This window comes from Lontra canadensis, unplaced genomic scaffold, assembly GCF_010015895.1.
Source record: "Lontra canadensis isolate GAN:19392208 unplaced genomic scaffold, GSC_riverotter_1.0 scaffold1, whole genome shotgun sequence".
NCBI classification, from domain to species: Eukaryota; Metazoa; Chordata; class Mammalia; order Carnivora; family Mustelidae; genus Lontra; species Lontra canadensis.
In genome coordinates, this window is record NW_022630995.1 from 27,097,264 (window position 1) to 27,124,819 (window position 27,556).

At 39.4% G+C, this 27,556-nt stretch overlaps 1 protein-coding gene across 12 annotated transcripts in view; it reads left to right on the plus strand.

Annotated features, from left to right (window-relative positions):
* The window catches only part of FRYL (FRY like transcription coactivator), a 260,625-nt gene that overhangs the window by 176,419 nt on the left and 56,650 nt on the right, over positions 1-27,556 (plus strand). For all 12 annotated transcript variants that reach the window (XM_032852083.1, XM_032852119.1, XM_032852093.1 and 9 more), the window contains 13 exons: positions 2,905-3,100; positions 4,021-4,145; positions 6,343-6,400; positions 9,260-9,351; positions 12,589-12,761; positions 14,319-14,479; positions 14,995-15,105; positions 16,082-16,236; positions 16,593-16,692; positions 18,483-18,651; positions 21,207-21,469; positions 22,456-22,596; positions 25,687-25,855. In XM_032852083.1, coding sequence (XP_032707974.1) covers positions 2,905-3,100; positions 4,021-4,145; positions 6,343-6,400; positions 9,260-9,351; positions 12,589-12,761; positions 14,319-14,479; positions 14,995-15,105; positions 16,082-16,236; positions 16,593-16,692; positions 18,483-18,651; positions 21,207-21,469; positions 22,456-22,596; positions 25,687-25,855 — 1,913 coding nt within the window. The remainder of the gene's footprint in view (positions 1-2,904; positions 3,101-4,020; positions 4,146-6,342; positions 6,401-9,259; positions 9,352-12,588; positions 12,762-14,318; positions 14,480-14,994; positions 15,106-16,081; positions 16,237-16,592; positions 16,693-18,482; positions 18,652-21,206; positions 21,470-22,455; positions 22,597-25,686; positions 25,856-27,556) is intronic.

The following is a 27,556-nucleotide window of genomic DNA, read 5'->3' on the forward strand; positions in this document are numbered from 1 at the left end:
GGTGGCTCAGTGGGTTAAAGCCTCTGCCTTCAGCTCAGGTCATGATCCCAGGGTCCTGGGATCGAGCCCCACATCGGGCTCTCTGCTCAGTGGGGAGCCTGCTTCCCCCTCTCTCTCTCTGCCTGCCTCTCTGCCTACTTGTGATCTCTGTCAAATAAATAAATATAATCTAAAAAAAAAAAGTACATTTTTAAATGTGTAGACTGTCAGTTTTTATAAGTATGTATTTGAAAAGTCATATAAGTTGGAAATTCCACAAATAAATGACGTGCCATAATTGGACTGATGTATTAAAGAGGGAGATGAAAGATGTGAAGGATGTAGTCTTATAATCCCCTCTTCCTTTTCATGTCATTCAGTCTCACCAGATTGTTAGTTCACTTACTAGGACAGTGCTTGGTACATGGTGTGTGTCTGATGAATCCATATGGAAGGAAAGAACTAAGGAGGGAAGGGTCGGAAGAGGAGGGTGGATGTGGATATAGGGAAGTTTGTAGATGAAGGTGCGAAGTGAAGAGACACTGACCTCAGGGACCTGACTTCTCCTGATGACATCAAGAGGAAGGCCATTTGCTGATAGGCAGTGACAATGGCATTGAACTTCCATTTGGAGGCTAATGGTAAAAATTTGGAGTAACTGATGGTGTGATACAGTGTGGAGGCAGGTCATCATCAGCTGCAGTTAATTTCTTCTTGCTCTTAAATAGAACAGAGGTTTTTTTTTTTTTTTTTTTTAGAACAGAGGATTTTTGAACGTGAATTTGAGTTCCTGGTTTCATTTGATCCAGTGTGCCATTCATCAGATGGCATAGAATGAGTCCTCTCTTCATAGATGTTGCCATGTAAACCCAACACCCAGACAAACTCAACACCTTAGGCTCACATGAAAGGCTCTCCAAACTTGGTTCCAGTCTATACATCTTTCCTTACTTTCAGTCATGGCTACCTATGTGCTCTTATGTTAGAACAAAAAAAAATTTCTCAGAGTTCACTGCTGGGGTCTACAGTTTCTAGTGTCTGAGTTTTTATTCACATGAACCTAGAATGCTTTTTGTCTTCTCCGTGTTCTATGTGTTGATATCTGATGTAGCTCAAATTACGTCTTATTTTTAAAGCTTTCTTCTACATCTCCAACCCAGAGGAGTCATTCCTTCTTTTGGACCTGAATATAGTTATTTTTGGTATTTCTCTATGTGTATACACACTTATTATATATCTGTGTATGTTCTCAGGAATTGTGTATTAGATTTTTTTTTTTTAAGTGAAAATTGACACCTGCCACCTTGCACAAATAACCTTTATGACTTTATCTCATTGGGTCTCCCCTAATTGCCATATTTTAAATTGGAAGGCCCTCTCCTACAACCATTCTCTGTCTCTCTTTTTTTTTTTTTTTAAAGATTTTATTTATTTGTCAGAGAGAGAGAGGGAGAGAGAGCGAGCACAGGCAGACAGAATGGCAGGCAGAGGCAGAGGGAGAAGCAGGCTCCCTGCAGAGCAAGGAGCCCGATGCGGGACTCGATCCCAGGACACTGGGATCATGACCTGAGCCGAAGGCAGCCGCTTAACCAACTGAGCCACCCAGGCGTCCCTCTCTGTCTCTTTTGTTGTTCATTATCACACTGGGCACCATCTGACATTGTTTTATTTATTCTGTATTGTGTATCTTCCCCGACACACATGATGGTAGTGATTTTTACAGGGTTTGTTTTGTTTTACTGCTATCATAATATTTTCTAAAATAGTAAAACACTGTTGGTGAATTAATAAATTGGTATATTGCTTTGCTTATCTTAATATATAAATGTATTGAAGACAAGGACAGTGTATTAATATCTTTTTGCTTTGTTTTGCTCTGAAACCTTAATCCCACCAGCATTTTGGTATTTAGAAAAATTTATAGAATTGTGCCAATATATGTTATTGATCTGATGTTTCAAGACAGAAATTTGACAGAAGCCTTAAAAATGTACCTGTCCTTTTGATGTCACAATTTCAATTTCAAGAGTTTACCCAAGAAAATAATTAAACTTTTATTGTAATTAAGCATATATTCAAATGTATAGTGCTCTGTATTATAGGGGAAAATTGCTATTAGCTAAAATGTCCAATAATGAAAATTTGGACAATAAATCCTGATAATCTTTATAATAACATAGCATCCAGCCATAAAAAATGATGTCAGAGAAGTATATTCATTTAATGGAAGATGTTTAAAATACACATTAAGTACATGTGAAAATCAGCCATATTATTCAGCTTTTATAAGTTAAGGGAGATATATTCATTTATTTATATATCTATGTATTTGAATTGAAAATGTATAAAAGAATATACAGTGCTGGGACGCCTGGGTGGCTCAGTTGGTTAAGCGGCTGCCTTCGGCTCAGGTCATGATCCCAGCGTCCTGGGATCGAGTCCCGCATCCGGCTCCTTGCTTGGCAGGGAGCCTGCTTCTCCCTCTGCCTCTGCCTGCCATTCTGTCTGCCTGTGCTTGCTCTCTCTCCCTCTCTCTCTCTGACAAATAAATAAAATCTTTAAAAAAAAAAAAAGAATATACAGTGCTTATATTGACATGGGACTAAAGGTGATTTTCATTTTGTTTTCCCAGTTTTTTTTTTTTTAACACTGAGTGTGTATAATAAGTTATAAAATGTGACCTGATAAAAATATTAACTTTGATCACAAGAACAGTAGATTATGTTAAAATGATCCTACGATGTATTTAAATTTTCCGATAGTCATTTATATCTTATGCCATCCCACAGAGACTTAGTGGTTAGTAATAAAACTTTATTAACCATCTCTCCTAAATTGATAGAATTTAGCTTTAGTTTTAAAAAGAAGTTCAGAACACATTGAATTATTTTCAGCTCCCTGTTTGTCTTCTTCTTCTTCCCCCAGTAGCCCCATCAATGCCAAGAAGGTAAACACCACCACCAGCAGCGACTCCTACGTCGGCCTGTGGAGGAACTACTTGCTGCTTTGCTGCAGTGCGGCGTCGTCCACGTCCTCTTCCGCATCCACCGGGTCTGTGAGGTGTTCCCCGCCCGAGACGCTGGCATCCACCCCTGACAGCGGCTACAGCATTGATTCCAAAGTAAGCTTTCCCTGTCCGCCACTGAATCTGAAGGGCACCACAAAGTAATGTTTTCAGATTTCTTTTCCAGGACAGTAAAGTAATGTGGTTGAAAAGTGTATTACTTGTACGAATGATAAAAACAGCTCAAGGAGTCCCATTACTATGGATTCCTGGTTGGAATCAGTTTTATATATATGTGTGTGTGTGTGTGTGTGTGTGTGTTCGGGTGTATTTGTGTGTGTGTATAATTGATTCCAACCAGGAATATATATAATAAAAAACTATATAAAACTATATATATGTATATCGTTTCTCTTTGGTGAAAAGATGATCATGGTCATTAAATTCATCGTAATATTTTTAAAGTAATTTTCACCCCCATCGTTGCTCACTTGATTTCCTGTAGTTCTCACAATATAAAAGAAATCATTTAAATAATTAAATACCTTTGTTGACTTTCCCTAAATTATGCAGTGACATGTGATACTTGGTAAGAACAGTTCTGTAGTCTTCATGATGTGACACAAAATATTGTGAGGTGGTTGAAGAAAATTTAGAAAACTGAGTAAGATCTGAGTGTCTTACTTTAACACCAATGACTTGGAAATAATTTTGTTTAATTCACTTTCACGGATCAAAAGACATAGAATATCAGAATATCCTCCTACAGAGGAAGTGAGCCTATTATGTAATGGTAAGTATCTGTAAGAAATTAAGAAACCCACAGAGCCCAAATTCTGTCAGTGAACTTAGAGTGAACCATTGGACAAATCATTTAATGTTCTTAGATTACGTACACCATGGGTGAATTTTGAAGTTCCACTCACAGTAAAATTTCATCTCTCCGTTGCCCTTGATGAAGTATTAATGAAATGCCAAGTTATTTAGTTGGATGTGCTGTCATTAATGGCTGCTATAAATACACATTTTTTTTCCAGATTATTGGCATCCCATCCCCTTCATCCCTGTTTAAGCATGTAGTTCCAATGATGCGCTCTGAGAGCATGGAAATCACAGAATCCCTTGTTCTAGGTCTTGGCAGGACCAACCCAGGAGCTTTTAGGTAATTACCTTCATATGTTTTCTCTATGCACTAAAATAGTCAATATACTACTGGAGAGGTGAGATAGAGTCCTTACAATCAGGACGGTGCATATCAGTCCTGACATTTACCAGTTAACTAACCATGTAACATTAAACGAGTCATTTAATTTCTTAGATCCTTTTTTCCTTCATTTTGACTGAGCAAATAAGATTTCCCCAATGTTCTTTACAGAATTACTATGAAATCTCATATATACTATATATAAATGTGTTCTAAAAATGATAAAATGCCACATAAATTTTTAATATTTTCCTACCTATTGACACAATGATATGACTATTTTATAGTTTTGGTCTATTGGTTGAAACTATAGTTTTTCCTCTTCTTGTTCAAAAGAATTAGATTTTTTCACTTCTTTTTTATTAACATATAATGTATTATTAGCCCCAGGGGGTACAGGTCTGTGAATCATCAGGTTTACACATTTCACAGCACTCACCATAGCACATACCCTCCCCACTGTCCATAACCCAACCACCCTCTCCATACCCCCCTTCCCCCAGGAACCCTCAATTTGTGTTTTTTTGTTTTTTGTTTTTTGTTTTTAGATATTTTATTTATTCATTTGGGAGAGAGAGAGAACACAAGCAGGAGAAGAGGCAGAGGGAGAGGGAGAAGCAGACTCTCCCCCGAGCAGGGAGCCCGATGCGAGACTCGATCCCAGGACTCTGGGATCATGACCTGAGCCGAAGGCAGATACTTAACTGTCTGAGCCACCCAGGCATCCCCCTCAGTTTGTTTTGTGAGATTAAGAGTCTCTTATGGTTTTTCTCCCTTCCGATCCCATCTTATTTCATTTTTGCCTTCCCTACCCCCCAAGCCACCCACTTTACCTCTCAGATTCCTTATATCAAGGAGATCATATGATAATTGTCTTTCTCTGATTGACTTATTTCACGCAGCAAGAATTAGATTATTTGTAAAAGAAATATTTTTTTAATATCATCCTTGATGTTCTTTATCTTGACAAAGTAAGTCCTTCACTTTTGCATGAGATTCTGCTTTATTGTTGCCTGCTGGGCCTTGTATTTATTCTTTTGAAGTTATCCTCTATTGATCTAAGGTGATGTTTGTTTGATATTTTATCTCTGAGATAACACGTACAACAGAGATAATAGGTCGGTATTTGTGGGATGGCATTCATCATAAATGAGCTTTTGAAAGATTATTTTATGACAAAAAAATACATTATTTTGCTAATAGCAAAAAAAAGTGGGTTAGAAAAATGATCTCAGCTTCTTAAAAAAACGAATTCTCATAAACAGAAACAATCCGGAGGCAAATACATTAAAGTCTGCAGTAGTTTTATAGATGATGAAATAGTGGATGCATTTTACTTTTTTTCTTTTTTCTTTTCCCCATCATCTATGATCTACATCTCTAATGAGCACATTTTCAATTTAAAATCAGATTATAAGCAAAGATGAGATTATCATTTTCATGAAGTTCGTGCCCTTTGACTCATCAATTCCATTTGTAAGAATTAATCCTAAGGAGATAATCAGAAATGAAGACAGAGATGTTCACTGAGGCAGTATTTATAATAATAAAAATTAGAAAAAATTGGAGCACCTGGCTGGCTTAGTCAGTAGAGCATTTGACTCTCGATCTTGAGATTGTGAGTTTGAGCCCCATTTTAGGTACAGAGATTACTTAAAAATAAAATCTTTTATAAAATTTAGATGAAATTTAATGAACCAGTAATAAATGAAAACGTTTAGGAAAACTATGGTATCCCATAGTTTTGGGATAATGTGTTATCCCATATGGTATCCCATGTGGTAGGATATTGTGAGTTAATTAAGGGCACGTGGATGTCATTATGCTAGTGTTGGAGGAAGAAAGGATATCTTCTCATATCTGCTGGGGCTTCAACTATGTAAAGTACACCTGGGCTACAAAATGTTGGAATACCAGTGTTGACGATATTTACCTCCGCAAGTTAGAATAGGTGGGCTGTACCATTTTTTCTGCTTTCCCAGTGGTCTACAGTGTGCATGTGTTCTTCTGTAACCAAAACAATGAGGACTGTGTTAAAACAGTAGAACTGGGGTTAACACTTTACTGTGTGTCATTAGATGAGTATTTACATATTTGTGCATCAGATTATATCTGTTCAGCCATTATTTAACAATGTATGTAATTTTTCTTCTAGGGAACTAATAGAGGAATTGCATCCCATAATTAAAGAAGCACTTGAAAGAAGGCCAGAGGTAAATGTAGTTTTCCTCATTAAATAGTTATTTGGCGGATACTTGTCTTCTGTATTCCCTACATTATACCAAAAGTTAGCGATTGAGAAGTAGATATGTAAAAGATGGTCTGATGCAGTCTTCAACCCTTTCTTTTTTTTTTTAAGAGAACATGCAAGGGTGGGGAGGGGCCATGGGAGAGGGGGAGGGAGAAGCTTGAGCAGGCTCCACGCCCAGCACAGAGCCCAGCGTGGGACTTGATTTCATGACCCTGAGATCATGACCTGAGCTGGAATCAAGAGTCAGACACTAAACTGACTGAGACTCCTAAGCATGGTGCTCCTGAACATTTTTTTAATATACAGAATTCTTCCCTGCCCCCTCACAGAAGATCTTACGTGGAAACTCATTGTAGAAAACATACTAAATTGCTCTAACTCAAGTGGGCCCAGTCAGAGTCTAGATTGGGGTCAGCAAAGCTTTTCTCTAAATGGCCAGATAGTAAATATTTTCACCTCTTTGGGCCCTGCTGTCTCTGTTGCAACTACTCAGTCTGCTCTAGACAATGAAACAAAGAGGCATGGCTATATCCCGCCCAATTTTTTTTTTTTTAATTTTATTTTTTTTAATTTACTTTTTTAAAGTATTTTTTTAAAAAAGATTTTTTTTATTTATTTATTTGACAGAGATCACAAGTAGGCAGAGAGGCAGGCAGAGAGAGAGAGGAGGAAGCAGGCTCCCTGCTGAGCAGAGATTTTCCCCATGCGGGGCTCGATCCCAAGACCCTGAGATCATGACCTGGGCCGAAGGCAGAGGCTTTAACCCACTGAGCCACCCAGGCGTCCCCACCCCTCCAATTTTTTTTTTAGGCAGCAGTGGACCAGGTTTGGCCTGAGGGCTATAGTTTGCCAACCCCAGGTCTATGTCCCTAAATCTAAAAATCTGCAACTTTTAGAAACCACAGGTCTGGTGGGGACAGGTAGATACATGAACCATAATTATGACAGCGTATTACACACCGGAATGAAATCACAGATATGAGGTTGCTCAAACCGCAGAGAAGAAAGCCTCTGGCTCTGCCTGTCGAGGAAAAGTAGGCCTGAAGCACCAATATTTGAGGAGAAGTTTGAAGCATGTTCCCCAGTGGACAAGCATGGGAAAGACATTCCAGGCAGGGAGACGGCATTTGCAAATTTTATAAAAAGAATGTGGACATTGCAGATTCTTTTGCATGATTATGTTATGGAGAAAGTGATTGATGATTGATTAGGCTGTAAAGCAAGACAAGAACTATCTCATGAAGGACTCCTGGTCTCAGCTTTATCCTGCAGACCACTGGGCACCATATGGCGTGAGCATTAGAACTACCTGGGGGAGTTCCTACACATTATAGATTCCTGGGCCTAGTGAGTGAGATTCCCTGGAACAGAGCCCAGAAATCTTTTAAAAAGCACCTTAGATGAACCTAGTATAGGAGACTGAGAGCCCACTGCTGTTGATGTCCCAGAGGAATTAAAACAGGAGAAGGACATGGTGACAAGAGCCACCCTTTTAGAAACTTTAAGATGGCATCTGTAAGGCTTCAGTTCCTTTCTTTAATTCAGCCCTGTAGAGTAGTGATAATAATTGACTGGACTTTTGTTTCAGAATGATCATGTTGATTACAGTGTAGGATGATTCATTAGAGGGACTTGGAATAGGCAACAAAATTAAATAGCAATGTTTATACTTCAGAATTTCAGGGGGAAGAAGTCCTTCTAGCAAATGAGTGGGTTAGCTCAGTGTTGTACCTGGAATGTAAGATTTGATTTTGAACGCTTCACACTCAAGATCTTTTTGTAGCGACAGAATGGAAACAAGTCAACTAAAACTTCACAGAGATCATCAAAGACTGCTTAGAAGCTATCCTGTGCAGTACAAATGGCTGTAAACTTTATAAAGAGCGATAAGAAATAGGAAACGTGGGGTGCCTGGGTGACTCAGTGGGTTAAAGCCTCTGCCTTTGGCTCAGGTCATGATTCCAGGGTCCTGGGATCGAGCCCCACATCGGGCTCTCTGCTCCATGGAGAGCCTGCTTCCTCCTCTCTCTTCCTGCCTGCCTCTCTGCCTATTTGTGATCTGTCTGTCAAATAACTAAATAAAATCTTAAAAAAAAAAAAAAGGGAAATAGGAAATGTAACAAGCTGGTCATCAGCAAATTGGTCTGCTCAAGGCAGGAAACTGCATTGTTGCTCTGTATTGTGAAAATCACCTCCCAGTGACGTAATGAACAGTAGAAGGAAGTGGTAGAGCAAATCTGTCTCTTCCGACTACACAGGTTCCCGCAGAATCCAGGGGAGATATGACAGCTAAATGTGCTAACCATTAGTCCTTCGGTGCTAGTAAGACCAATTTATTCAGACCGTAATGATCAGGGAAATTTTTTCTTCTGCATTTAGTTTCTATGTCAGAATTAACTATTGAGTGGAAAACTTCGGCATGAGCAAAATCTGTGGGGTTTCTTCATTCCCCTGTGTGTTCTTTTCCCTGTCCTGTTGTTATATTTTGGGTAATATCTTAGGGATTCTTAACCATGCAGTGGGAACAGTTTACTGACTGCTTCAGTGCTTCCAAGTTGCCAGATTAGCAAATCACCTGAAAGTAACTGAGAAGTAACTATAGGATTTTATTTTCTCCCCACACAAGGAGTGTTGTCACGTAAAACATCATGTGATTTATTTTGGCTCATTAATTTCAAACTGTTCACATGTATCTCTGATTCAGTAGCCAGTAGAGTGATCGAAGTGTGCATTACACTTATTCTTCCCAAGTAATACGGGAAAGTTTTCTAGCAACTTCTCTGAAGGATGTTTACTGAATGTCTTTCTGTCTTTGGAATAGAATATGAAACGGCGCAGGCGTCGAGATATTTTACGAGTACAACTGGTACGAATATTTGAACTGCTGGCAGATGCTGGTGTCATTAGTCACAGGTCAGTATTGGATTTTGACTTTTCTAAAACTTCGGAATGATTAGGGAACATATTTTTTCTCTTAAATGAAATATATAAAAACAGAAAAGCACCTTTGCAGCAACAACAAAAAACTGCTACCCTGTGAACATTATTTACAGAAGATGCAGCCAATACGTTAACCAGTGGCTAAAAACTGTATTGAAAAAAATCCACCACTAGTACCAGATTGCTTCGGGCAAAAATCAGCTATAGTGTTCCTAGGATTTTTGATATTTGCAGGAATCTAGTAAGTCAGGCAAGTGGACAGTGGCCTTTTTTGGTGACTAACTTAACGATTTCTTACCTTATTTTAAAGATCTATTTCTTTTGGATTGTAAAATCATATATATAAAGGCTAAATGCTCTCTATAAGGTTTGTAAATTTATTCCAGTCGACTCTTAATTTCTCCAAAATCCATGAGCATAAATCACAATTCATAACTTACCATGCTTCACCAATGAAAACATAAAACCTGGAGTTATTGCTAGAATAAAGGCATGTGGACACTAAGACCAGGAAAATTCCATTGACTTTGGAAGGGTAACTGTGTTGCCTGACTATTGAAGGAGGAAAAAAAAAAAGATCTGATCATCTCCAAATAAAGGTAACTGGAAACGGAAAAGAGATCTCAAGGGAAAAAGAATGTTCATAAACTAGTGCTGTATTGTGACATTGGCATTTGTCCTGATTATTTCTTAGAGTACCTCATACCTTCCATAGTTAGCATCAAATGCTTTTGATGAGTGCTTTCAAAATTGAGCTTTAAGGGGCGCCTGGGAGGCTCAGTGGGTTAAAGCCTCTGCCTTCGGCTCAGGTCATGATCTCAGGGTCCTGGGATCGAGCCCCGCATCGGGCTCTCTGCTCAATGGGGAGCCTGCTTCCTCTTCTCTCTCTGCCTGCCTCTCTGCCTACTTGTGATCTCTGTCTGTCAAATAAATAAATAAAATATTTTTTAAAAAAATTGAGCTTTAATGAAAGAGAATTTAGACCACTGACTTACCCTTTCTTTTATAATAAATGAAAAGAAAGAAGAAAAGAAACAGCATTCTTTTTTTTTTTTTTTTTTTTTTGTCCTACACAAAAATAAAACAGTGGAAGTTTGGAAAAGAGAATTTGAAACATACTGGGCTTATCTCTGTGTCTTTTTTTTCTTTCTGTTTTGTTGCTTTCAATGTAGTATTAGTGAATGAAGAATCTTTGGCACTATTTGGGGAAACTGCTGGATGTTGGTATATTTAAAATTTACAAAAGCTGTAGTCACTATTGAGCAGTAATGGTTTTGAACACGGTTACATGTTTTGTTTTGGTTTTGTTTTTTTAAGAGAAAGTAATCCTGTAAGGCTGTTAATACTATGGACTTTTTATTTCCTTGATTAAGGGAAAAAAATGAATTCTAGAGGCCAAGAAGGCAGGGATCTTGGCTTTGTTCAACCAGCCGATCTGATGTGCCTGATGCGTAGGAGGGATTCAATGAATAGTTGTTAAATGAATGAATGTTTTTTTTCTGAGTCAGGTTGCAGTCTATTAAATTGGTTTCCCATCCAGTAGTAAATCACGACTCAGAAATTAAAAACATTCCTTTAAGGAATGAAGAATAACATTTCATTTTGAATTTATTCAACATATTTTTATTGTTGTAGACTGGTATTTTTAATACATTGTAGTACCATTGTGACTCCTTACTTTTCTTTTCATGGCCACAACTCCTAAAAATTATTTTTACCTTTTTTTTAACTTTTTATTTTTTAAAGATTTTATTTATTTATTTGTCAGAGAGAGAGGGGGCATGCACAAGCAGGGAGAGCTACAGGCAGAGGGAGAAGCAGGCTCCCTGCAAGGAGCCCAATGAGGGACTCGATCCTGGGCCCCTGGAATCATTAACTGACTGAGCCACCCAGGCATCCCTATTTTTACTTTTAAAACCACATATTTTAGAAGTACTTTTCAAATATAGCAAGGAAAAACCGATGAAAATAAATGTAAATGTAATAGCTAACCATTTATATAACATTTATGGTTTACTAATCCTTTATTATATAGTAACTAATTTATATTCTCACTAAAATGCTCTGAAGTAGCTGCTGGTCAAATCCTTAATAAGTGTGGGAACAAGACTGGAATCCAAAACTTCTGACTAACCCAATGACCCCCTTTCAGTCTGTGGTTTCCAGGCTCAGGACCCTTACCTCAGAAAATTACTACAGAGAGTTTTGAGGCAGCTCCATAGGTGTTAGATAGAAGACTTGAAAACCAGCACTCTTTCTTGAATTCTCTTAAATTTTTGTATCCTCGGTACTCCCTATGCTAGAATCCTGCTGAGAATAGGTACCTAATGGATATTTGATTGCTTGTACTAAAGGCATAATGTGAATTTGCATGGCAGCTCTGAGAATATATAGAACTAGTCTTTCTTCTTTCTACCCCCGCCTTTTTTAAGTAAGTTCCACCCCCAGTGTGGAGCCCACTATGGGGCTTGAACTCACAACCCTGAAATCAAGACCTGAGCTGAGATCAAGAGTTGGCCACTTTACCAGCTGAGCCACCCAGTCACCCCTCCTCTTTCCACCCTTCTAAATTGATCCTCCCTATCCCATATACCTCCTTATTTCCTTATTTTGAAAAGCTATATTTTTTGCCAGAGGGAATAACATTCAGCACTCAGAAGAGTTGATTAAAGGTAGATATGGAATTGAATAATATAAATTGAAGTAACAGTTTCTTGATTGAGAAGCACTATCTATTTTGTATTTGGAAGCCAAATCATGTTCATTTAATTTTTATATATTAAGTTGCACACTACCATGATCGTGCCAAGTTTAATATACAGTTCACCTTTGAACATGGATTTGAGCTGCATAGGTCCACTTGTATGTGGATTATAACAGCACAATACTATAAATGTATTTTCTCTTACGATTTTTTTAATACTTTATTTTCTCTAGCTTGCTTCATTCCAAGAATATAGTATATAATACATATGACATATAAAATATATGGTAATCGACAAGTTTCTATTATCGGTAAAGTTTCCAGCCAACAGTAGGCTATCAATAGCTAAGTTTTATGCAGATTTTTGCCTGGGGTGGTGGGGGTAGGTGCCCCTAACCCTGACATTGTTCAAGGGTCCACTGTGTATTATTCTGATTTTGATTACTAGGAATTTATTTTGATTTGAATTATAATTTAAAATCACTTTTTTTTTTCAATATTTTCAGTGCAAGTGGTGGCCTTGATAATGAAACACATTTCCTCAACAACACTTTATTGGAATATGTAGATTTAACTAGACAACTCCTGGAAGCAGAAAATGAAAAAGACTCAGACACACTGAAGGATATACGATGCCATTTTAGTGCCTTAGTGGCGAATATCATTCAGAATGTTCCAGGTACTCTTTCCAGTTTCTTAAAACACTATCGACTATTAAGGAACCATCGTGTGCTTTCTTCCCCTGAGGGTTTGCAGGCTAAGGTGATAAAGCAGCTTGGGAACATAGTGGGAAATATGTCAGCGTAACATGGGTGGCCAAGAGTTTGTTTGACCTTCAGTGAGTGTCCCGAGTAGAAATCAAAAAGCAACACCACATCGATTTTTAATGATAATAAAGACACTAACAAAGAATTTAAGAAATCAATAGAAGAAGCTTCTTTAGGCAAACTTGCTCGAGGTGCAGTGAGCAAAGAGCCATTATGTCCCAAATGGTAATTGAACAGAGAATTAACAAGATACTGCTGAATGATGGAAGAAGGGCATAGCCGCAGTTACAAAGTCTGCTAAGGATACCGTGTTACTGACTGATTCCTTTAAGGTATATGTGCCTGTTACTCCAGTACCTACTATAAGCCAGGTCCTGGTTTAGGCCCTAGGAACATTGATATATACACTTACATTTTAAAAAGCCATAAATCGTTTACAAGCATGAAACATAAAATGTGACTGTAGCCTTTGATAGACAATGTCATTGCAAAGGTTTCTTTTTCTTTCTGAAAAGGAATTACTTTATTACCTTTAAGAGAACATGCAAACAGTTGACTCTCTAAGTGAGAGCATGGGTTATATTTTATAAAAGAGGCCTGTAAACATTTCTTTAGGTCCATTAATTTCAAGTGCAGGAGGCCTATTTTGAACTTCAGAGGGAAATGATTTCTTCATCTGAAGCTCAGTTAGCATAAAGATATAATTTAGTCCATTACCAAACATTTGTCTACAACCTCCAGATTGGTTCATTAAAGGTACTGTTGAGTTTCTTCAACAAGGATTGATGCAGAGAACTTGTAGATAGAATTTTCAAGTGGAAAGAATTCTTGGAGATCATCTCAATCAGTGGTTTTCAAATGATGTTGTTTTTCTTCTGCCCAAGAGACAGACCAAGAGGCAGTAGAATGGGTCTAGACTCTGGGCCTCCCCTCTTACTTGAAGTAGATCAGCCCCTCCTTTGTCTGTTCCGTATATCAAGATTCCACATAAGGATTCTTTGAAAAAGACAGCTGTGCAGCTGAAAACATACAAAGCTCAGAAGCAGCTTACCTATTCCAAAGCTTTGTCTTGGCAAGAACCAAGATCCAGACTTGTGTTCATGTTGATGTCTGGGCCAAGCTTACCATGTAGCCAGCAGCAGCCGGGGAGAAGCAGGGGCCTGACTCCCGGCTCTGTGCCTGCCTCTGGGCAGTCCTGCGCCTGCCTTGAAATCCTGCTTGCAGAGATACTGTATCCCTCACCGTGCTGAGCTACATGCTGTCAGAGACTGTTGCCCTCTTTCCTGGTTCTGCACGTGCGTCAATGATTGCCATCACCGAGGAGGTGTTTGGTAGGCTCAAAGGAAAACCTTTGCTGGCTTTCTTGCGGTGTTACGTACTCAGTACTAAATAAGTTGACATGCATGTTAAAATAAATAGAAATGGAAATAAATTTTTTCCCTTTTTTTTTTTTTTTTTTAAATGCACAGTGCACCAGAGAAGAAGTATCTTCCCTCAACAGAGCCTTCGTCACAGTCTGTTTATGCTGTTCAGTCACTGGGCAGGTCCCTTTAGCATCATGTTTACACCTTTGGACAGATACAGTGACAGAAATATGCAAATTAACAGACATCAGTACTGTGCACTAAAGGTATTGCTTAGAAATCTAATTTCTTTTTTCTCCCGTGAAGAGTGCAGTTAAATATTTTGGTCTCTCAGTGTCTAGTAGTATAAAAAGGATGGATTTCTTCTACCCTTAGAATATTTACCTGCCGTATTCGAATATTTATACTGTACATTTCTTTAAATACATAAAAGACAATGCAAAAAAGTTACAGAATCTACCCAAAACTTAAATGCCATTTTCTTAAAGAACTGCGAATTGCCTCTTTTTTCCTACTTAAGTACTTTTTCTTGGTCTTTTCTTCCTCTTCTCTTCCAGTACTGTCCAAGCTCATGCCTTATTTCATATCATGTATTTACTTACTACTCATCATAGATTACTTAGTTTCAAAAACTGCTATTATACTCTTCTTTGTAAAGGAAAGAATTAAAGATACTGTGGCTACATAAGCATGAATAAAAATATCCTGCCTCTTCACATTAAGCAACCAACATAAAACCTCTTAAATGTTTTAAATGTAATTCTAATATTATTGTTTGAAGGCTATGTCTGCTGTACTATGTTGTGGCCCTGTTGCAGATAATGTAGGACTTTCATCAGATGGCTATTTGTACAAATGGTTGGATAACATTTTGGACTCTCTGGACAAAAAGGTGATTATGATGATTCCTTTAAGATTTCATAATAATCCGCACTGCTTTATTTGGAATTATAGTATGACCCATTAAAAATAAGTCTTTTTTTTAAATTAGGTTAGGGTTATATGCAGAAGGCGTGTTTTGTAAAATTAAATAGGATGCAATAATTTAAGAAATGTCTAATTCTCATTTATTACTTATTTAAATAATGTTAATTTCCTTTTTGTATTATATGATTAATGTGGTTGTCTCATGAGAGAGTTCTAGATTTGTAAATAAAATATTAATACACAATACGTTGAGCTCCACGGAAGAAATGTGTTATTTGTTATGTTTAATATCATTTTTTGGACCACTCTCCAATTAATCTTTCGTGCCTTCCCTTTTCCTCACTCCCCTCCTGTGCATGCCCAGACTTCACAATTTAAAATAGGACTTTTTTTTTCCCCTCCAAATAATTTTTCTACTTGGTTATCAAAAACAAGAATAAAGCTTGATAAAAATAACTGGAGAGGTTAATAACTCACTTTTCTGAAAGCACTTAATCATTGTTCATACTCATCAGCCGCCTTCAGGGCTCTGCTGGAGGAGAGAATCGTTCTACTTAGAGTCTTGTATAAAAAGCAGGAGACCAAGTATAATTTATCCGTGTCATTTTTTTTTCTTTTGTCTGAATAAAATGAGAAGGACTTGAACAAAAGGAGACTGAGTTTTGTGCTTAAATATAGTAAATATATATACTATATTACGGGTATAGTATATATACTATATATACAACATAGTATATACAATATAGCATATATACTATATATACACACTATAAATACAAAAATACATATATACTATATTGCTAAATACATGAACTATACTATGTATACTATTACATATATATATATATATATATATATATATATATATATATAGTATATATACTGTATATATTGTATATATAAATTTTTTTGTCCTGGGCATTGTTGTGACCTTTATGTAGGTTCACCAGTTGGGCTGTGAGGCAGTTACATTACTGCTGGAACTGAACCCGGACCAGAGCAACCTGATGTACTGGGCTGTGGATCGATGTTACACTGGTTCCAAGAGAGTGGCAGCCGGCTGCTTTAAAGCCATAGCTAACGTATTCCAGAACAGGTACCCTACATACTGTCTTTCGTATTTTAATTAGCTTTTGTTTGTTTCTTTCTTTCTTTTTGTTTTTAAATGTTTCCTTTTGAAGTCAGAAATACTAAGAAACCAGTATTTTCTTTCCTTGAGCTCTAATGAAATTTAACCAGAATAAGAATAATGATCACCTTGCATCTGTTGCGTACCTTTTGCCTTTAAAAACAAAAACAAAAACAAAACAAACAAACAAAAAAAACAAGGAAAAAAACCCACCTAGCGATAGGCTTAACACTTGATGTCTGCAGCCTTGCCCTTTGTATATCGTATTTATGAATGATGTGAAAGCCTCTAAAATTTCTCTAACATGTAAAATTTATCCCTAGGGATTATCAGTGTGACACAGTGATGCTTCTAAATCTGATACTGTTTAAAGCAGCTGATTCTTCTCGAAGTATCTATGAAGTTGCTATGCAGCTGTTACAGGTTTGTAAGCAAATGTTAGTTAAACTATAAGTTATTGATGATTTAATGAAGCCTATAAATATTTAGCCTTTTCTTTTTTTAAGATTCATTTATTAGAGAGGGAGAGCGTGGGGCAGGGAGGGGCAAAGGGAGAGGGAGAGAGAAACTCTAGCAGACTTTGTGCTCAGCGCAAAGCCCAACACAGGGCATAATCTCATGACCCTGAGATCACAAGCTGAGCCGAAACCAAGAGTTGGTCGCTCAACAGACTGTGCCACCCAGGCGCCCTTGGGCTTTATTTTTAATAGGGAGGCATGGCACTGATTCCTGATTATCATTAAAAATAGAGGACAAAGAGAAGAGATGCCTGGGTGGGGCTCAGTCAGTTAAGCATCTACCTCGGGCTCAGGTCATGATCCCAGGGTTGTGGGATTGAGCCCCATATCTGGCTCCCTGCTCTGTGGGGAGTCTGCTTCTCTCTCCATCTCTGCCTACTGCTCCCCTTACTTGTGTTCTCTCTCTGTCTCTGTCAAATAAATCAATAAATAAATCTTAAAAAAAAAAAAAAAGACGACAAAGATAATATGGGTCACTTAAGTCTGGAAATAATACAGACTATTCACAAATGAAACAAGATGGGATCGGGAGGGAGACAAACCATAAGAGACTCTTAACCTCACAAAACAAACTGAGGGTTGGGGGGGGTGGGGGGCGGCAGCGGGTAGGGAGAGGGTGGTGGGGTTATGGACATTGGGGAGGGTATGTGCTATGGTGAGTGCTGTGAAGCGTGTAAACCTGGCAATTCACAGACCTGTACCCCTGGGGCTAATAATACATCATATGTTTATAAAAAAGTTAAAAATTATTAAAAAAAAAATACAGACTATTTAGAAATGTATTACAAAGGGCTTATGGATCTCCTCCGACATATACACACATATGCGCCTGTGTGTGTTCAAATGAAAATGGAGTGGTTAGGACTTGCGTGTGCCTGGAACTATCTCTGTCCAGCAGAGAAGAATATTGTGAGCCAAAGGTTTTTTTTTGAGAACCAAGTAAAAGTAATTAACCCTTTTATGATATGCTTGTATAAATTTTCTTTATCAGACCTAGAAAAATAACCTAGAAAGTTAACTTACCAAGCATGGAGATTTTATAGTTATTATTATACAGTTGTTATACATTATTGTGTAGTAGACATTATTATACAGTTATTATTATACAGTATCTAACCAATTGATAATAGGATAAGGTTCTTCCCTCTTAACCAAGTTAAGAATGAGATTCAAGTAGATGCTGATTTTTCCAGAGGGTTTGACTAGTGGTACTGATGCTGGTAGCCACCATCTTGGGAATTACACCCTCAGGGCTTTATTAATTATGAAAAAAGTTCAGTGCTGTACATTTACTTGGTATAATGTTAAAATAATTTTTAGCTCATAGTCCATATTTAATCTTTATTTAACCAAGATCTGTTTGAGGATTTTTTTCACTTATACATGTTTTATATAATCCTGTTTTTGAAATGGAAAGTGGTAAATCTTCTTCAAGTAATTGCAAGTTGCTAAAGTCATTTTCAGACTATGCTCCTAACCCAGACCGGTGGCATTAAGCACAGGGAGTGTAAAGCCTTCCGAACAGTTAAAGATCTTTTGCAAACATTCCTGGGAATTAGAAATTAACCTCTGAAATACTCTACAGTATGCATAACTATGTAATTTTTGAGCTGGAATAATTCTTAGAAGATTTTATGTTATAGTTATGGCTGAAATTCAGAGGACTCCTAAAATCTCGCATCTACATTCCTGCAGATCCTGGAACCGAAGATGTTTCGCTATGCCCACAAATTGGAAGTTCAGAGAACAGATGGAGTCCTCAGCCAGCTGTCTCCTCTGCCGCACCTGTACTCTGTTTCATATTATCAGTTGTCTGAGGAGTTAGCAAGGGCTTATCCTGAGCTAACTCTGCCCATATTCTCAGGTATGACCGTTGAACTTGTCCGTGGGTTTTCTTTAGCAGTCATTTCTAAAAAACTACTTGTAGGAAATTTAAATGTAAGAAATTTGAGGTTGAGGTGCCCTGGTGGCTCAGTGGGTTAAAGCCTCTGCCTTAGGCTCAGGTCATGATCTCAGGGTCCTGGGATCGAGCCCCGAGTTGGGCTCCCTGCTCAGCAGGGAGCCTGCTTCCTCCTCTCTCTCTCTGCCTGCCTCTCTGCCTGCCTCTCTGCCTACTGTGATCTCTCTCTGTCAAATAAATAAATGAAATCTTAAAAAAAAAAAAAAAAGAAATTTAAGGTTGATTCAAAACAGAATATGTCTTTATGTAAGAAAATAATTTTTTTCCTTTAGTAAGAACATGTAATACTAATCTATCGTGGTAGATTTCTTATTAATGTAGTCTTTCCAAGGCTTCTTACTTTACCTTCCCTTCTCTACCCCGGGTTGGGGAGGGCTTCACATACAACTTAAAAATGTTTCTTTGATAGACACAGAACTTTCTAAATCTTCTAGTACATACTTCATCTTGTGTATTGGTCTGTCTTTAGTACTAGAAATGGGCAGCGATAAAGATATAGGTTTCTTTCCATAAGTAACACCTCCCATCATAGGGAAAGATCCTGCACTGCTTGGAGCAAAACTATTGCTAAGGGGGCACCTGGGTGGCTCAATGGGTTAAGCCTCTGCCTTCGGCTCAGGTCATGACCTTGGGGTCCTGGGATTGAGCCTCACATCGGGCTCTTTGCTCAGCAGGGAGCCTGCTTCCCCCATCTCTCTCTGCCTGCTCGCTGCCAACTTGTGATCTCTCTCTCTGTGTCAAATAAATAAAATCTTAAAAAAAAAAAAACAAAAACCTATTACTAGGATTCCACGTTGCTTTCTGTTCCCATTTCCTTTTCTTGGACAAATGACAGTTCCTTCCAGGGGTTTCCAGAACAGCAGCACTATGTGTCAGGCAAGATATCCTCTTTATCTGCATCTCCCAGGACTCAGATTTAAGACAGTTTTTTGTTTAAAATCTAGTTTAACCTTCCACTCGTTGAACGTACTATTGTAAGTGTTCCTAGAGTACTTTATCCTTCTACTGAAGATTTAATTTTAACACAGCACACTTAGGTAGTTTTTCTGCTTTCACTTGCTGCGACATATTATTTTAACCTGAGAATTGAACATGCACCGAAATGGCCATCCAGGAGATGACAAGATTCTGCTGTGGTTCTTTCTTTCATTTGGCCTCAAGATTTAATGACCTTAGTTAGCCTTCTTGGAGCATCTTTCCACGGCACCCGCTTCAGCAGTAGAAATAGTTTCCCATCCCTCACTAACCTGAACGGGGAAAAACCTATATAAATCCTTCTAACAGTTCTTAAAGCGGTTTACCTGTCTGGTTTGCACTACTAGACGGCAGTGATCGTGCCCCTTCCCTTTTCGTACTGCCCAGAGTCCTGATAGCCCTTTCGGGATCATTGTGGATGGTTATCAGTGCAAAGCGGTGGCTGCCATGGACCCTGATTCTGCTCCTGGGCTGCTTCTCAGGGCTGCCACACAGAAAGCAGAAGAGTCCAGCTGAGTCTCAGAGCTCAAGAAATTGGTGGGGATGGGGGATGGCAGCCGGGACATGTGGAGACCACGCCCACAGCTCAGTCGCCTTGTCCTTCACTTCTGTCTTCACATAGTCTTGTCATTAGGACCTGCTAATTATAACTCCTTTGCTGAAAATGGTCTGTTCTAAACCAAAATACAGCCTGTAAACCTGCTCAGTGAAGTTTTCACTTTTACTGCTTCTGAGGTAAGATGAGCAGAGTGTTTGTTAGGGATTGTATGGGGAAGGCTATCAGTAGAAACGTTGTCCACTTTGAAATTGGGGGGTCCTGCTCCTTCCTTTCTCTGGGACCAGGTGCGGTGATCTTTAAATGTTTTTCAGCTCCCTGGCTCTTCTCATCGTTTTCTTCCTTTACACCCACTTCTGACCCTTCCCCCACCTCCTCTACCTGCCTTGAGTGTCCACATTCACTTTTTCTCGTCCCTTATGCATCTTCATAAATGGCCTTCAGACTCCATTAGTGTGAGTTTCTTCTCTGTAAAGTTATTGAAGACTTCCTCACTGCTAACCCTAATCATCAGCTTTTGGTCTTCAATCTGTTGGCTACTTTGCCAAGCAATTGGTGTTAGTCACCTTACATTTCTTTAAATCCTGAGCTCTCATGATTTCTAGAAATTTTAATGTTTCCTGGTTTTCCTTCTGCTGTGAGATGTTCCTTTTCTGTCACTTTTGATGGATTCTTTTCTTCTATCTTAAATATTCATGTTCCCAGGCCACCTCCTCAAGAGACCCTGTCTCCCTGAGGGAGGTCACTGCCATCGCCGGGGGCCTCCCCCGCTCCCACACATACCACCGCCGCCTCCCCTGGTCAGGATCTCTTCATTCAGCTACTTTCAGAGCTCCAGGTCTTTCATTTCATACCAGAGGTAATTACAAATCAAAGGAAACAGAAATGATGCCGGTTGTTCCCTCTTTCGGCTTGTTTTTAATTACAGAGATAAGCCAGAGAATTCAGAGCGCTCACCCCGCCGGGAGGCAAGTCATGCTGCACTATCTCTTACCCTGGATGAACAACATTGAGTTGGTCGATCTGAAACCTCTGCCCACAGCAAGGCGACATGATGAAGATGAGGAAGACGACTCCTTAAAAGACCGAGAGCTCATGGTGACCAGCAGGCGCTGGTTGCGAGGAGAAGGCTGGGGCTCTCCACAAGCCACTGCGATGGTTTTGAACAATCTAATGTACATGACAGCGAAGGTAAAGTGGGGTTGGTGTTCGCAGTTGCTGTGCAGAACTATTTTTTTTTGGTTTGTCCATTTAAAAAAATTTTTTTTTCATATTAACATATAATGTATTATTTGGTCCAGGGGTACAGGTCTGTGAATCATCAGTCTTACGTACTCACGGCACTCACCATAGCACATACCCTCCCCAATGTCCATAACCCCACCACCCTCTCCCTACCCCCTACCCCCCAGCAGCCCTCAGTTTGTTTCGTGAGAAGAGTCTCTTATGGTTTGTCTCCCTCCCGATCCAATCTTGTTTCATTATTTCCTTCCTGCCCCCCAAAGCCCCACTCCCTGCCTTTGAAATTCCTCATATCAGAGAGATCATATGATAATTGTCTTTCTCTGATTGACTTATTTCGCTTAGCATAATACCCTCTAGTTCCATCCACATCATTGCAAAATGGCAGGATTTCAGTGGGGGTGGGGGGTTGATGGCTGCATAGTATTCCATTGTATATATATATAACACATCTTCTTTATCCATTCATCTGTTGATGGACATCTAGGCTCTTTCCGTAGTTTGGCTATTGTGGACATTGCTGCTATAAACATTCGTGTGCATGTGCCCGTTTGGATCACTGCATTTGTATCTTTAGGGTAAATACCCAGTATGCTGAACATAACTATTAAGAAGAATCATAAAGGGTAAAAATAGATGAAGAGATCAGATCATCCTGTGATAACCAAACAGATAATGGTCTGAAAAGAACCAAATTCCTTCTCTTAAAACACTTCTCATTGGATACAGGATATGGTCTTGAAGGGAGGAGAGAAAATCATGTATGATTAATGATGTTTTATGTTTAGATGTAAAGACATGTTTATTCCTCTAGAGGATGGAAAAGATTAAAGCTGTCTCTAAAAACTTGATTTTCTAATATTTCACGGTGTGACAAAGTTGGGTACTGAATACACAGTCATCACTGAAATGTGTGCTGTGTGTCCTGCATCTAGTACGGGGACGAGCTGGCCTGGTCGGAGGTGGAGAATGTGTGGACCACGCTTGCAGACGGCTGGCCAAAAAACCTGAAAATCATTTTGCACTTTCTGATCAGTATTTGTGGAGTGAACAGTGAACCAAGCCTCTTGCCTTATGTATGTATTCAGGTTCATTTAATTATTATTTTATTTCTTGTGGCTTAGATTCTTTTTTTTTTCTTTTCTTTTCTATTTTTTTTTTTTTTTTAATTTGTCAGACAGAGATCACAAGTAGGTGGGGTGTGGGAAGCAGGCTCCCACCAAGCAGAGAGCCTGATGCAGAGCTCGATCCCAGGATGCTGGGATCATGACCTGAGCTGCAGGCAGAGGCTTTAACCCACTGAGCAACCCAGGCACCCCTATTATCATTTTTTTAAAGTAATACTTACCTGGTTTCTTATAATACCAGAATGTGGGCAGCAGGAGAGCAGCAGAAGCAAAGGCCCACAGTAGGGACTCTGCCTGGAAATCAGCACATGCCTTTGTCCATTGCTTCATTCAACCGCTGTCGTCTGGCCTTGACCACAGGCCAGTTGCTTTTCTAGATTCTGAGCATTTCAGTCCAGTGGGTGATGGAGATTTTATTCTTTGAACCTCCGCCTAATGTATTTAATGAGTAAACCAGTAAATTAATACAGTACAGTCTTGATCAGGGCTACAGAGGAAAATTGCAGGGTACTGAGCATGAATAACCGAGAAACCACAGCTCTCTGGGAGGAGTAGAGATAATCCCCAAGGGGAAGTCATCTAGAAGTGAGACCAAAAAATTGAGAATGTTCATGCTTTCTGCTAGGCAGGAGCTGGATAGGAGATCAGTATGGTGAGTGAGAGAGCTCAGTGCTTGTAAAATGGCGCTGACGGCTTCCAGAAGCAGGGGGAAGCGTAGGAAGAGGTATGCAATGAAGACTGCCACAGTCTACCTTCTGGAGGGGAAAGCATTGCTTACATCTGCTCAAGTGGAGAGTAACACGAGAATGTGAAAGATGAAGGTTCGACTGGAGGCACACAGGCGGACCAGTGCACACGTGGTGTGCACACATCGATGTCAGGCAGGACCCTTAAATCATGACCTGAGCCTAGATCAAGAGTCGGTGCTTAACCGACTGAGCCACCCAGGCGCCCCATCCCTGGGCAGATCCTAAAATATGCTTTATTATATCATACCAGAAATCTTACAATGATTACCCATTGATAACCGACCTACACACAGCTCTGTCTCTATTGCTGTCTTCCCAGAGCCTGGACTAGTGCCTAGCCCATAGAAGGCACCTGTAATTGGATGGAAGGATGTGTGAGTTGGGCTGGAAGAAGAAACAGGCATGAAGTAATAATGCCAAGAAGCCAAGATGAAATTCAGGGAATAACCATTTGCCAGGAACTTAAAAAAGGAACTATTTTTAATGACCATCATAATTTCTCAATTTTCATTCTTAATCGCTTATTCTAGGCCAGGCATGGCATAAGCACCTCATCTACATTGTTCCATTGAATTCTTAGATCCGCGTGTGTGAAGATTATGGCGCAGTTCTATGGGTGAATACAAAAGGGCAGAGAGAAGAGTAACTTCTTCAACGTTGGGCAGCTATGAGCTCCGTGACTTAGTAGAGTGAATTCCCACTTTGTGGAGAAGCCTGGCTGCTTTCTCACAGTCAGACGGATTAAAGGCACAGAGGCAGGAATGCATCTAGCAGGGTCAGGAGGTGACTGAGTATGAGAACAGAGACTTAGAGAAGAGTTAAAGCGGTTTGGAGAGAGACAGAGCTGTGTGTAGGTCGGTTATCAATGGGTAATCTTAATAAGATTTCTGGTGTGATATAATAAAGCATATTCTAAGATTTGCCCAGGGTGGGGCTCCTGGGTGGCTCAGTGGGCTAAGCCTCTGCCTTCAGCTCAGGTCATGATCTCGGGGTCCTGGGATCGAGCCCCGCATTGCACTCTCTGCTCAGCGGGGAACCTGCTTCCCCCTCTCTCTCTGCCTGCCTTTCTGCCTACTTGTGATCTCTCTCTCTGTCAAATAAATAAAAATCCTAAAAAAAAAAAAAAAAGATTTGCCCAGGGTGGGGCGCCTGGGTGGCTCATTTGGTTAAGCACCCGAGTCTTGATTTGGGCTCAGGTCATGATCTTGGGGTCCTGGGATGGGGCCCCAAGTTGGGCTCCACATTCAGTGGGGAGTCTTCTTGAGCTGCTTGCTCTCCCTCTCCCTCTGTCCCTCCCCACTCTCTCTAAAAATCAATCAATCAGTCTTAAAAAAAAAAATAAGATTTGACCTGGGGTCCCCAAAACCCAGTTTCCCCGTTTTCTGTGGGTTGGTGAATCAGCGGGGTATCTGGTTCTGGCTCGGGGGGGTGGGGGTGGGGCCCGAGATTCTGTATTTCTAGCAGCTCCCTCTCCCTCCCACCCCAGCCCCCATGATGATGCCTGTGCTGGCAGGACCACGTTTTTTAAGCTGCAAGGATTGAAGTACAAAGAAAAAAAGAGGCTGATTAGTTAGTATTGTAACGTATTCATTAATATATATTACCGAGACAGAATGCATATTGCTGAAATTTTTTTTCACTGATTTAACTCATACTATGTACTAGGCATGTTTAAAGTGCATTCTTAAATTTACTTAATCCTAACGACTCTATGAAGTAGGTGTCATTGTCCCCATTCTGCAGAAGAGAAAACCGAGAGTAACTGTGCAGTCACATAGCTACCAAGTGTCTACACTCCAGTCCACACTGTGTGGTCTGGGTTCTAGTTCAGCTCCAGTTCTTTGCTTGTAATCACTACTCTGCACCTGCTGGGTTAAATACGGAGTCTTAGTAGGGGAAGCAAAATAAAAAATCATGTGTCTGAAGTCTAAGGGGAACGTTGGGATGGTATTATTAATTGAAATCTCTCCATTAAAAAGACACTGATTTATAGGAAAGCAGTTATCTTTTGCTTTTCTAAAAAAAAAAAAAAAAAGAATAGTAAGGAAGTAGATAATGTGGAAACCATTAAGCAGTCAGGTCATCCCGATTAAATCTAACTCTGAGGGCCAGGGAACACCGTCTTTATAAAGCCAACTAACGTCTTACTGCCAGTCGATGTTCAGATTTAAGTTGGGCTTATTTAAATACCATTTCGAATGGATCTTAGCTGATAAAATCTGCTTTGAGACCCAATTTATGAAAGAAAAATTGTCCTTTTTCTCTTCTGAACCGTTTTCTCTTGTGACAGGTGAAGAAAGTTATTGTCTATTTAGGTAGAGACAAAACCATGCAGTTGCTGGAAGAGCTGGTGAGTGAGCTCCAGCTGACCGACCCCGTCAGCTCAGGCGTCACTCACATGGATAACCCCCCGTACTACCGCATCACTTCCAGCTGCAAAATCCCTTCCGTCACCTCAGGTAAGAAGTCCCTTAAAACTGACCCCTTGGTCTCCGAAGAGAAGCTTTACCTAACTGTTCAGCTCGGCGGGCCTTTGCTTTCAACAGCGTCAGGAAACACAAAAGCCATCGTGAGTCCCGTGTGGGGACCAACTTGACAGGACTTTGTAAATCCTCACCGGAGTGAAGAAGTTGGACCGCGAAAGGGTTCTTAGTATTATAGAGGGAAACAGACTTACACATATGTGTGTGGAACTGGAATATAGATTTATATACCCTTATACTACAAGCATTTTTAAAATAAGTATAATTAGTATCTTAAATATAGAAAAGGCTTACTTATTTACCTACTCTGTAATTTCGTATTATAATTAATTGGGCATATATGATACTTCATGTCCAGTCATATGAGTGTTATGTATATACAGATACAATCACAGTAATATTTTCAGTTGCAGAAACTACATCCCTGAGGGAAGAACTTCCTCTGAAAATCAGTGTAATATCAGGACTATTTTCAATTATATTTCCGTGAAGTTCTTTGTCACTCAGTTTCTATGAAATGTTTCTGGCATGTTAATAACATCTGTGTAATTAGAAATATTTCATAATTTATTTCTTGTCATCTATTTTCATCTCTTAGCTCCTTTTGTTCTGCTTTCTAAGGGATTTCTGATAACACTTCCCTTGAGTTTTTCGTATCTGTCAGAATGTTAATTCCGAAGAGTTTATTTTTTAATGAATTTTTTTTAGGAGCGCCTTATTCATGTTTCATGGTTGGGCTGTCATCTATAATTAATTTTATTCTCCCTGCAGAAGAGCCTGTTTTCTCTATATTGCTCTGCTTTGATTTGTCTTAGTAAAAGCTTTCCTCAAAAGCCTACCAATTCTAGATCTGTATTTTTTGATACAGAGTAGAATATTGAAAAGTTGATTGGATATTTTATAGGTATATATGGAGCTTGTTGACTTTGTCATTTGTTGTGTGATGATTTCACTGATGAAAGTGTCTATAGGTCTCTTCTCTTCTCTTGGACTAATCCAGTTACCCAGACAAAACTCTGCTAGTCGTCTACCCAAAGTAGAGTGTGTAGGGCTGTGTGTGTGTACACATACATAGAATCCATAGATAGACATACACACGTCCACGCAACATTGTCTTCATGCCTTCTGGTAGCCCAGTGAGAAGGGGTGAGAAGCTTTCAAGGGGATACCATCTCATATTTTCGTGTGTGTATTTTCCCTCAATCCCCCTATTCTCAATGAAGTTCTTCCTCTTTCAGCTGTAAATAATGTGCCCTAGTCCAGAAATCTTTGATTTACTCTTATCAGAAAAGAATCCTGGGGCCACCTGGCTGGCTCAGTTGGAAGAACATGCACCTCTTGATCTCAGGGTCATGAATTCGGGCCCATGTTGGATATAGAAATTACTTAAATGCGTAAAGTTGAAAAAAAAAGATTTCTGGAAGTGGAGGGGCATAGATCTTGGGGACCAACTACTTCTGAAATAGATTTTCAACCAAGCCCGCTATTTTAGTAACATTTCTAACGTCTATACCCAGAGATACTCAGTGCTGCTAATGCCTGAGTCTTTGGGAGGTTCAGCAATAAAGATATGGATGCTTCTTGGTTTCCCCCACTACCAGTTTAGGATTTAGCCTTCTCAAAGCTGACTTGCTTCTTGTCCCTTTGTTTTCAAGCTTCTAAACTTTGGTTGCTGTT